The following is an 11953-nucleotide window of genomic DNA, read 5'->3' on the forward strand; positions in this document are numbered from 1 at the left end:
GATTCTATACACTACATTTGAGCAATCTAAGAGAACAAACTTGTTGAGCCTACGGTAGACGTTGATCGAAACAATTATAATCATTTAAAGATAGTTGTTCATTAGTTGAAATACTGAGGAGGTTGTCGTCGATAAGTTATCACGAGTATATAAGAGAATTTAAGCATTATGAATCTAAGTGATTACACACTTCACGTAGTATTTATTAGATCTAAGCTCGAAATCTTTTATCATTTATTTCAAACAATTCAGTCTTTATCATCACTTCTATTATCTCGAAGAGAGTCGCTCGATAAAGAAATTCAAGTTTGGAATAAAAACCATTCCTTTGTGGGATGTCAACTTTAGTCAAAATAGTAAAGAAACAGCACCACCAAGAACAATATTAAATTTTGTGATTGTTAACAAATACAAATGAAAACGAGCATATCAACACAAAACACACACACACCATTAGCAAATTGAAGTAAATGTGACAAATTTCACCAATAAAATCCTAATTCTTCGAAACTAAATATCAAAAAATCACCTTCAACAAATCAAATTATATTTGTACCCCTTTAAAATATATTTTCCTTATAATCGAAATATTTTTACATATATATATATATATATAAATCTATCTTTATAAAGGATTATATTCACCTATTTCCTTGCCAAAACAATCTCATTTTGTTACAAATAAATCTTGGAACTCATTTTTTTTTTTGTAGTCAAATGAAACACTCATAATGCGTTCAAAGCTTGTAAACTATGCTTCATTACTTGTACTCTTGTCTTTTTCACTCTTCCCAATTCACCTCCCAGACAGCTAAGCTTCTTCCTTCAATTGAATTCTCCAGTTCGTAAAACAACTCATTTCTCTTAGATCTCTCATTGGGATTTTCTCACAAACAGCTCTTCTTGGTTCTTTACCCAACCCCCTCTAAACCCCCCCACCCCTTTCTTCACCTGCTGACATTGACAGGCTTTCCATTACCATCTTCCCCTTTTTCTTTAATCCCCTACTTCTATAACTGTCACAATTCTTGTACTATGATGAAAATAATACATACCCATTAATTATTTTGACTTGTTTATTCTTGGGTCTAGTCTTTTTTTTGGATCTGGGGTAATCTTGATTTTGTTGATCAAATGGAGATGGAGGGTGTTGCTGATGGGACAGTGAAATTAGGGGCTTTACCCATGAAGCCTGATCGGGTTTTCAATAATTTGGAACCTGAATTTACTGTTTCTTCACCAGTTACACGGCAGAAAGCTGCTGCTGCTAAGCAGTTTATTGAGAATCATTACAAAAATTACCTTCAAGGCTTGCAAGATCGTAAAGAAAGGTCTTTTTTTTAGGAATTTAGTTGGAGAGTTGAAGCAATGTGTTTTTTGGTTGATTTTTGTTTGACCCTTTTGTTGTTTTTGACATTTTCAGGCGATGGGCGTTGCAGAGGAAGGCTCAAGAAGCACAGGTACCGAGTGATGAGCAAGAGAAGATGCTTAGGAATTTGGAGAAGAGGGAGACTGAGTATATGAGATTGCAGAGGCATAAAGTTGGGATTGATGATTTTGAACAGTTGACTGTTATTGGTAAAGGTGCCTTTGGTGAGGTAAAATTTCTGTTTACAGTTCCCAATTCTGTTTTGGGATGTTGTTGGAGTAGTACTTTAAAAGTGGCTCAAATTTTACTTGTTTGATTAGAATAACTTGGAGTATGCATTGTTTTTCTTCTGTAAATGATTAGTAAGACTAAAGTTTGTGTCTTTATAAGCTTTTGAAAAGAAAATTTGGTAGTTTTAAGTTCTTTGAGTTGTGATCTAATAAGATCTTTCAATTAGTTGTATGTCCAGATTCTGAATATTCATCTTTCAAGGTTGTGTCATTGATGAATACAATGATAAAGCCATAAAGAATGTTTTGCCTGTTTCTTAAGGGATCAAATAGATCCTTTTGCTCGTAAGATGAGAATCATGGTGTTATCTTCTGTAAAATCTGCATCAAACATTTTTTTTTCAAGGCTTACACTTTAACAATGTTGCGGAGAAGTGTTCTCCCGATCATAATTCCTATCTTGCAATCTTTCTTCATGCTGCCAATTGGGCAAGATATTATATGATTATTTTTTCTATAAATTTAATGTCTATATAACATCAACCACTTCTTTAGCACTTGAATGTCGTTCTTAGCAATGGTCTCTGGTTTAATCTAATGTGGAAGTCGGTCTTTTACTATAAGCATGTCATGCTAAGAAGAACTATGCTTGTGTCAGATGTGCACTTACCTCAGAAAGTTTGATTTTCAATTAGAGGGCTTTTGCCTTGCGTTCACCACAGATGACACAGTCAATGTTCGTATGGACATTGATGAAGCAGATTTCTGTAGAGTACTTTCTTAAATTATCTGGTTTATTAATGCAGGTTAGGTTGTGTAGATTCAAAAGTACTGGAGAAATCTTTGCCATGAAAAAACTGAAGAAATCAGACATGCTTAGCCGTGGACAGGTGACAAACGGAATATATAATGACAATTTTCTTCTGAAACGTTTATGCAATGATATTGGGGCCTTGCAGAAACTGTTTGAATAATTTTATAAATGACCATGCTTCCGCTACTAGCTGTTGTTAAAACTTCATAGATAGTAGAGGAGCATGTTTTGAGAAAAAAAAAAGATTTAATCTTATAAGATATATGTCTAAAAGTTAACATGTTTCGTTAAGTATCACAATGGAGAAACACCTGTCCTTGTGAATCGCTTGCATGTTATGTGCTTTCTGGTATTTAAAAGAATAATTTAAACACTACTCTGGACAAATCCACACTTAAAACAAAATAAGTGATAACCTTTTACTTGATTAAAAGGTTACTCGATTTCCCTCATTTTCTGCCTCTTAATTCTTAAGAAAACTGAGCTAAGTAAGAGGTAGAAATTTATAATTTTTGTAAGAGACTATTTTTACTCTTTTAAGGTTTATGAATATCTTGTGTACATCAGCAATTGTCTCAGCAATTATCAGTTGCCACTTAATTGGTCCAATGGCAATTTGTGAGTTGCTTGGTTAAATTCTGTGTGTAGATTATTGTATCCATTTTTTTTATTTATGAAAGTTATACTGCTCTTTTAGGTTGAGCATGTCAGATCTGAGAGGAATTTGCTTGTGGAAGTTGATAGTCGGTGCATAGTGAAGCTCTTCTATTCTTTCCAAGACTCAGATTTCTTGTACCTCATAATGGAATATTTACCTGGTGGTGACATTATGACCTTACTGATGAGAGAAGATGTTCTTTCTGAAGATGTCGCACGGTTCTACATTGCTGAGAGTATTTTGGCTATTCAGTCTATTCATCAGCATCATTATGTACATAGGTATCTTAACAATGCATTAAATAGTTTGCCTTTTTGTTCGATCTTGCATGTTACGTGATTGTTTTGCTATACTCTCTAGGATTGCCAGTAATACGTATGTACCATTTGCATCTCAAATTAATTATAATGTGTTTATTACTATTGTCAAAAAAGTGTTGCGCTGCTGTTGATATAACACTCCTCTTCTGCTGAGTATCATCAAGTGAAAACTTTCTAATCATTTTTTGTTTATGATGGAGAAGTCTGTTTGGAGCCAACCTTAGGACCAATCACATCCTTGGAAATTCAAGGACAATGCCTCCCCCTACCTTCTCCACTTCAATATGAGGCTTACTTCGCATAGAGCAGGGCTCAAACTGGCTGAGATAATGTGATCAAAAAGAGCAAACTTCCTAAACCCACGTTTTACCTTGTCAAAAAATAAAATAAAATGATGCAACGGTTGAACCTGTGACCTAAGTTACAAGGCCTCAACCTTTGGCACTTGAACGATGCTGTGGGAGCAAAACAAAGTCTCTAATCTCCAAAAGCACTTCTCATACTACGGAACTTGTGTTAAAGTGAGGACGTTTGGAGGCGTTTTCAGATGTTCCATTGCTTTAAGCTTATGCTAAGAACTTTCCAGAATCAGCACCTGCATTTGGAACTACAATTAGTTTTCCGTTTTCTCGTGTCTGTGTCTCAAGGGTTACTGATTAATCTTATGTTACAACTTTATTCATTAGTTGGAGAATTACTAACTTTCATTCTCCTGATTAACAATTGTATTTATTTGCCTATACTCTGATAGTTGCGAATTGTTAGTTCCCTCAAGCTGAATTGAGGCCTTTTGTCCTGTCTTCATTTTTGTAGAGGTGTCATCATAGGAATCAATGATCTTGCATAAGTTCCTCATATTGGATTTAGGTGTCTTGGCCTTGCAATTTGGTGCTACAGTTTTTTGTCATTATCTGTTCTTTTATATGTGCGTATGGATAAATCTTAGCAATCATCCTCCAACATGCAACTGATTCAGAAATTATTCTTCTTTCAGGGACATAAAACCTGATAACTTTATACTAGATAGAAATGGCCATTTAAAGCTTTCAGATTTTGGTTTATGTAAACCCCTGGAAAATAAATACTCATCAATATTATTGGAAGATGAAGACCTTACGAATGCGGAGTCTATTAATGGGACTGAAGGGCATTCTGGTGGTGATAGAGCTTCATGGCCAATGCCAAAAGAACAAATACAGCAGTGGAAACGCAACCGTCGTGCCTTGGTATTCACGAACTCACACTCTAGTGCTGCACTTCCGTATTTTCAAGTTATAATTGAGTCAGCTTGCAAAAATAATGTTCTTTATTCTTGTTACTTTCTAATTGATCAATCCATGGTCAGTCCTTAATTCAATTGACCTATGTGTGAAATATTTTCTGTAGGCATATTCTACCGTTGGAACTCTTGATTACATGGCACCGGAGGTTTTGTTGAAAAAAGGATATGGAATTGAATGTGATTGGTGGTCATTGGGGGCAATCCTGTATGAGATGCTTGTTGGGTATCCTCCCTTCTGTTCCGAGCATCCAAGAATGACAGCACGCAAGGTATTTTAACTCTTCTGTTTGTTGTTAGGATGAAAATAAGGGACAGTCGGTGCCTCTAAATTGATATCCAAAGTCCAAATCGTATTCAGGTAGAACTTTGTAAACCAAGATTCTAAAAGAAATTCTTTTTCAGTGCAATGGAAAATTATTGGGATTGAAATGGTTGTTTTTGTAGACTTTGTTGTTTTCAGAAGGAATGTTTCTAAAATTGTGCTTCAGCATCTTGTTAAGATAAAAAAAATATACGCATTTTTCGGGTTATATCATTTGTTTTTGTTGTATCAGATAATCAGTTGGAGAACATGCTTGAAATTCCCAGACGAACCAAAAGTATCAAATGAGGCTAAGGATCTGATCTGTCGTTTATTGTGCGATGTCGAATCAAGATTAGGAACCGCAGGAGTGGAAGAAATAAAGGTAAATATCTACTAATGAAGTAGTGCCCGTGCAGAAACTATCTGCAGAATATGCTCCTTAATTCTAGAATATTTGTTTCGATTAATAGAATGCGTACAGTGCTCATTTATCATTGATGAAATTACTGTACTATGTGTGCAAAGATCTATTGTGAGTTTGGTGAGTGGTTATGCTGCCTCCATGTTTGAGTCTTCATACTAATATTTGTCACTGGATTTTCAGGCTCATCCTTGGTTCAAAGGAGTCAACTGGGACATGCTTTATGAAATGGAGGCTGCCTATAAACCTATTGTTACTGGAGAGTTAGATACTCAAAATTTTGAGAAGTTCCCTGAGGTGAGTACTTTTTTAGACCGAACCCCAGATGTATTCATTTGACTTTTTTAGAAAACGTCTAGAGTAGTAGTCATTAAGATCACTCCAATTTCGTGACATTGTGGACTGCTCGACACCAACTATTTACCCTCATGATCCACGAAGCCATATATAAGCTGGATATTTTCTTCATATCCATATCTTTCACCTTTGGAGGGTCTCTATTTTCTCTTCCTTTACAACAAATCATGGACTAACACCCCACCTCTCTTTCAGTAGTAACTTCAGTATGTCAATTTGACATCATTTGTGAACTAGGTTCTTAGAATTTTGGGCATTTCTGTGTATCATTGGATATCGGTGGATTCTTTTCGGCTTCTTATCAAATCATGCATTTTCATTCCAACTCAGTTCACCATTTAATCTTGGCATTCCACTATAGTAAAATTTTCAATTTTCTGCATCTCAGTTTTTCCATGTGTTACTTTATTAAGATGCTTCTCTTGTTTCTGAAAACCATGCTTGCTTTGTTCTTTGACTGTGCTAATTTTTCACTTTATATTTTAGGTAGAACATCCTTCATCAGCAACACCAAGAGTCGGACCCTGGCGAAAGGTAACGAACCAAACCAATCTCAGAAAAAAAAAACATTCCACCAGTTCGGCGAGAATATTAAACAAATGCTGTAAACATGATTGAAGTAATGATGCAATATATAAGAAATGATTTGTATTTATTTTGATTTGTTCCATCATGTAGATGCTGACATCAAAAGATTCCAATTTTATTGGATTTACTTTCAAGAAATCAGATATCCTCAAATCAGCTGAAACTTCAGGTGTGCTGCTGCTGCTTTAAATCTACAATTTTTTGCACCATCTTTCTGCTGTACGGAAGGGGTCTGAAGTTATTTTGTGTATGATCAAAATACTGCACGCGTTGGTGCAATATTTTCTCCACACTTTGAATTCTTGCTAGTTTGGGCAAAACATTTGAGTATTTATTTGCTAGGACATGAGGCATTATTGTGGATCTGTTGGAAAAGGGTATCCTGAAGAGAAGGATGCATGAGATCATAGAAAAATGAACATCCCTTTCTGTTGCTCATTGTTATATTATATATCTGCCTCTAAATTCAACCACATGTCTTATTTGTGCAGGCATAGATATGAGTTCAAATGGACATTCAAAGCCTCCCTCATTAGTGTCCTTATTCGGTATGGTAACTTTTCTTGCACTGTACATGTTTCATGATTTTCACAACGTTAGATTAGATTTGAACCACGAAAAGAATGCTGTTATTAGTTTTTCTAAATCTTTGATCTAGATAGTTATCGATTTTTTAACAAACACGAGTCCAAGGACTGATTTGAGGAATATCTCCGTAGATGCACCATCATATCTTTGCTTTAGGTAGATCATGATGCTTCCATTTCTCCCAGATCAGTTCATACGGCTTTCTCATCGTGTACCTTGACTACTTGTACTAAGCATCTCAAACAAGTTCCCTTTTTTCTTGTTTTGGTGCTTATGTGTGTGTAACCAAATGGCAGAAAAACACATCTTCGTTAAGAACATCTTTGTAGAAAATGACTTTCCTCGTACCAGACACACCCATTGATGATTTTGCGTTATTTATTGCAGGCCGAATAGACTTGCAAGATACAATAGAAGAGGACCAGAAAGAAGAACAACAGATTCTATGAATCGAATTGCTTGTTCATTTTGACAAAGTTAACGGCAAATTTCTTTTGTACAAAAAGAGAACAAAATTCTAAGCTTTGAGTTCTGCATAATTTTGAGTTTTTCCCTTTTCCACTTTTGGTCTTATCCCCCCATCTGATTAATGTAACAATAATTCTTAATGTACATACACTATAACATATTCAATCTTTTTTTCTTCTAATTTTCTATCATACATTATATTAAAATATTGAATTATCAGTCTTACTAACTATAATTATCTTTTCAAGAGCCTGTTTGTTTGTTTTTTTAGTCTATACACCTGGAAAAAAATTTAAGCGTTAAAAGTAAAATTTATCAGTAAGCATTAACATGCTCAAATAGAAATTGATAATATAGCGGTTCGTTAGTTTATTCGGTAAGATAAATCGACACAAAGTTTATTATTTTAAGCAAATAAAAATGAATCAAATTCTTTTTCTTTATAAAAAAGTTGTAAATCCTATTCTTAAAAAGTCAAAAAAGAGGGAAAAATATCAAAGTCAAAAAGGAGGGAAAAAAATATCTAATGTTATGAAATAGATGATATTTATGGAGCCATTCAACAAACAACAGCTGATATTATTTTATTCTTAAGATAGAAATATCCTTTTCATTCCTTTCACATCTTGCCTGACATAGACTCATTGTATCGTAAATTCATAATAATACAATTCTAACTTTTTTCTATATCTATCGCGTTATCTAGAAATTTAACAGAAATAAATAAAATAAGTTTAAGTGTTGTTGACTTAATTGTCTCTCTATCTCCATAAAATAAAAATAATGTATGCGTACATTTATTTTTATTATTGTTGTTGCTGACTTAATTATAAATTTATTAATATCAACCTACACTTTAAAGAGTTGCTAAATTAATATCAAGCCTTGTGTTTTTTAAAATTAAAATATTTGAGGTAGGGTGGGTCCAAAGAGAGAAAATAAAGAAGAAACAAATCTTGGTGAGATTACAAAGTGAAGTTACAATAATTATTATATAAATAATTTAGTCTGTGTAATTGTCTTTTATAAGTAGCTTTAATTAATTAATTATTAATTATATCAATACTTTTCTTAATTTAAGCATCTAAAGTGGATCGCGATTTTACTAAACGATCAAAGACTATTTTAATATATGTATAATTCTTGACATATAAAGTTACATAATCAATAATTTTGATTCAAACAACATGTGTGTATATTTCTATTTCCCCAAACTTCATATATATAGCTATTCTAAGTATATTATTATATATTAAAAAGTTTAATATATACTGGTAATTTATAATTTTAATTTCATATTTAAATATGAGGTCTACCGGTAGCTATAAGGTAAGGAAAAGGACTGTTTAAGCAGTTATATTCACTAAAGGCTAAATAAATGTTGTTGTTTTTTGGTAGCAAAAAAACAAAACAAATCACATGTTCAAAAGATAAGAAACTGTGACAAGATAATTGAACATATTACATTTCAAAAATAATTTAACTCTAATAAAAATACCGAAAATGGAGAATTATTTAGTTGGCATATACCCATGGGCAACGGAATTGAATGAAGACAAAAGATATTTTGTGGTGGACCGGATATTTTTGTAAATAGGGTTTAGAGAAAATATCTGTGTAAACTACGAGTTGACGTGTTCACTTGACACATGGAAAAAGCGGTGACAGCTGAGCCTCTCTTTCTACTAAAAGTTCTCCCCTTTTTCTCTTCTCAAATTTCATTCTCTTTCTCACAATATAAATTCCCAATTTATTCATATAACAAATTATTATACTCTTAACCTATAGTTTATTTTTGAAGATAAAATAATGGAAACTCTATCGGATTCAAAAGGAAAAACATCAACAAACAATTTGGGTTATAAAATTGATGAAATTTTGACTCTCGAGGTATACATATATATAGTTTGTTTAATCATCTGTATGAAGGAGCTTTTTTTTTTTTTTTTTTTTAGGTTTTGTGTTTTTTATGAACTGTACACATATTGTGAATAGTTTTTGCAAGTTGATGGTTTATGTAGTTTTTAGTTTGATCAATTTTTTTTTTCTAGCCATTTTTGGGGGTAAATCTGTGTTTTGATTTAGCTAAGTGAATTTTAAGATATTTGTACAAGGACTTGGATTATGCATGTTCAACAGTTTTACAATCTATTTATAGGCTAAACATCTTAAGTAATTATCCTTAAGAATCAACAATTCAAAATGAAAGTCTATATGCACCAAAGGTGTGGGCTAGTGGGCTAGTGGTCGATGAAGTGCATCGTGAGGTCTCGGATTTAAATCTTAGTAGTAAAAGAGTTACCTGGTACAGGATGGTGGTAGGTGTCCCGGTGAAAGTGCGTATCATTTAACGAGGGTTATTTGTTAAAAAGTTTATTTGCAGTTGTAGAAATGTAAGGTAAGGCTGCGTACAATAGAACCTTGTAGTCTAGTCACTGTACCAATATTTCCTTCTTATTTTAAAACCTATAACTGCATTTCGTGTGTGGTTACCTTGTTTTTTTTTTCTTGTTGATGATGATATTATTGTGTTCTTATCGTGTATTGTGACTGAGAGTGAATTTGTTGAAATAATGTGAAGCATATGCTTCTCCAACTCCCCATAATTATCATGTTTTATGTGTCTTTTTTTTTTTGGCTAATTGCATGGTTAATTTTATGTGATCATTCAAAATAAGGTGATGATCTTATGAAATGAGTTTTCATGTAACGATTTGTTTGGTACTGAAGCGTAGTTGTTGTATTCAATATAAGGATATCCAGTGCCCCATCCCTCGTTTTCCAGGTTCCAAGGAAACAACTTTTGTGTATTGATAGTAGAAGCCAGAAGGCAATGTTTCAAAATTAACAGACAGGGCTGGAAAATGTGGTTCATTTAGATATCAGTTTCTCATTAAGAAAATCCCATCTCAGGATTCTCGACCGAAGAGCATGGAATGGACTGACGAGAAGCATAGTTTGTATCTCAAGTCTATGGAAGCATCATTTGTCGACCACTTATATGGTTCCTTAGACGTAGTTGGTCGGCATTCCCAAAATGATGGCTTTTCAAGGCATAAATCATCAAGGCAAAAGCATGTCAATCCTTCGGGCCAGGTTTGATTCGATTCGACTGAACGTTACCCTGCTATTTAAAATTGGCTTTTTTTGTCCTCACTCAGAATCTGATTTCGTACCTTTCATTTGTGAATCATAGTATAAGGTGTTTCAAGACGGTTGTTGGACCAAAATTGACTTCAAGAAAGACCAGCCTCAGTTAAATAAAACAAGCGGATCTGCTGCTGTATTGGCAAGCCCTTGGATTAAGCATTTCAAATCTGCAGGCCGACATCAAACGAGAGTAAATTCAGATCTACAGGGAAACACTACCTTAGTGAAACAGAATCAATCTCCCGTTTTGTGCCATAAAGATTACGTTACAGGTAGCTGAGATTTTCAATCAGCATGTGTTACTAATTATTCGATATCTATATCAAGTCATTATTAATACTCTTGTAACATTTCAGAGGTGATGGATCAAAACTTTATCGATGAAGATCTTGAAGGAGGACAGTCTAGCAGCAGGGAGCATTGCACAAAACGGACAAAAATTCCGTTAGGTGCTGGTTCAAGCAGTGATCAAGTAATGAGTTGGACCAGCTAATTTGCAGCTCTAAATTACGCAGTGGCACACATTAGATTGTCAACTAACTATACTTTAAATGGATCATCCAGGTAGTTCCATTTTCTACATCCTCAATGACTGATAATCTTAAGGATCTTCTGGAGTCGACGGGTTAAGTCTTTGGCTTTCAGCGAAAGACTATGATGATACTAACCTCTTTAACCAAGAACGACGTATGGAATGTAAAAACAGCAGGTGGGAAGACGTTGCGTCAAGATTTTGCTATAGTTTCTGCCCGGAACTAGTTATGGTTTTGTATCTCTTTATTTATCTGTATGTTGGAAATTCGAGTAGCTATTGAACCTCTAATCTTTGTACAGATTTTGGAAAAATGTTGTCAAAAAATGCTTGCTCTATCTTTTGATGTTCTTACATTCCTTTCCTGATTTATTCGGTTTTTTTGAGTGTTGGCCATCGAAAATCGGGATGGAAATATACTATCATTTTATTATATTGTAATAGACTTTGAAAATTATGAGCTAAAAACAGTGTCAATATTATCGATGGGTTGCCAATGGATAATTTTGTAAACATTACAACAAAATACAGTTTGAACTTTAAACAATGGCATGAAGTTCAATTTATATTACCTTAAATTTACAGCTGCATATGTGAAAAACAAATCATGTTAAATAGTTACAGTTCGAACTTTGGGACAATAATAAGTCTAATTTTCAAGCTAACTAATAAATACGTTGTACATAGCTTCAAAATCTACTACTATAATTAATGTACTAATTCAAATTATTCGTATGCTTTGATGAATTACTATTACGACATATAAAATGTATATAGATGTTTTAAGTATAAGGTTTTTATCATTATTATATACAATGTATAGATATGTATAGAGATCTACAATATATGTATTACTAGTATAAAATATACAT

The 11953-nt window shown here is 33.5% G+C and overlaps 2 protein-coding genes across 2 annotated transcripts; both read left to right on the plus strand.

The window, feature by feature from the left end:
- The first annotated feature begins 636 nt into the window (after nt 1-636).
- On the plus strand, nt 637-7580 carry LOC101253582 (uncharacterized). The gene is made up of 12 exons (XM_004238105.5): nt 637-1331; nt 1424-1598; nt 2406-2489; nt 3111-3352; nt 4386-4617; nt 4778-4942; nt 5228-5359; nt 5582-5695; nt 6242-6289; nt 6434-6512; nt 6835-6891; nt 7319-7580. The coding sequence occupies exons 1-12, from the start codon at nt 1135-1137 to the stop codon at nt 7378-7380; spliced, it is 1587 nt and encodes a 528-aa protein (XP_004238153.2). The 5' UTR covers nt 637-1134; the 3' UTR covers nt 7381-7580.
- A 1436-nt stretch (nt 7581-9016) lies between these two features.
- On the plus strand, nt 9017-11419 carry LOC101253889 (cold-regulated protein 27). The gene is made up of 5 exons (XM_004238106.5): nt 9017-9289; nt 10313-10495; nt 10596-10821; nt 10906-11021; nt 11114-11419. Exons 1-5 carry the CDS (start codon nt 9209-9211, stop codon nt 11177-11179), a joined length of 672 nt encoding a protein of 223 aa, XP_004238154.2. The 5' UTR covers nt 9017-9208; the 3' UTR covers nt 11180-11419.
- The last annotated feature ends 534 nt before the right edge of the window (nt 11420-11953 follow it).

The sequence above is a fragment of the Solanum lycopersicum genome, chromosome 4, assembly GCF_036512215.1.
Source record: "Solanum lycopersicum chromosome 4, SLM_r2.1".
In the NCBI taxonomy this organism is placed as follows: Eukaryota; Viridiplantae; Streptophyta; class Magnoliopsida; order Solanales; family Solanaceae; genus Solanum; species Solanum lycopersicum.

What these genes read in the sequence shown, in the direction of transcription:
- LOC101253582 (XM_004238105.5), top strand. Translation starts at nt 1,135, where the DNA reads ATGGAGATGGAGGGTGTTGCTGATGGGACAGTGAAATTAGGGGCTTTA. An exon ending in CAAGAATGACAGCACGCAAG is followed by an intron (nt 4,943 to 5,227) that starts GTATTTTAACTC and finishes TTGTTGTATCAG; the next exon opens with ATAATCAGTTGGAGAACATG. An exon ending in CAGGAGTGGAAGAAATAAAG is followed by an intron (nt 5,360 to 5,581) that starts GTAAATATCTAC and finishes CTGGATTTTCAG; the next exon opens with GCTCATCCTTGGTTCAAAGG.
- LOC101253889 (XM_004238106.5), top strand. Translation starts at nt 9,209, where the DNA reads ATGGAAACTCTATCGGATTCAAAAGGAAAAACATCAACAAACAATTTG. An exon ending in CCATAAAGATTACGTTACAG is followed by an intron (nt 10,822 to 10,905) that starts GTAGCTGAGATT and finishes GTAACATTTCAG; the next exon opens with AGGTGATGGATCAAAACTTT. An exon ending in CTGGTTCAAGCAGTGATCAA is followed by an intron (nt 11,022 to 11,113) that starts GTAATGAGTTGG and finishes TGGATCATCCAG; the next exon opens with GTAGTTCCATTTTCTACATC.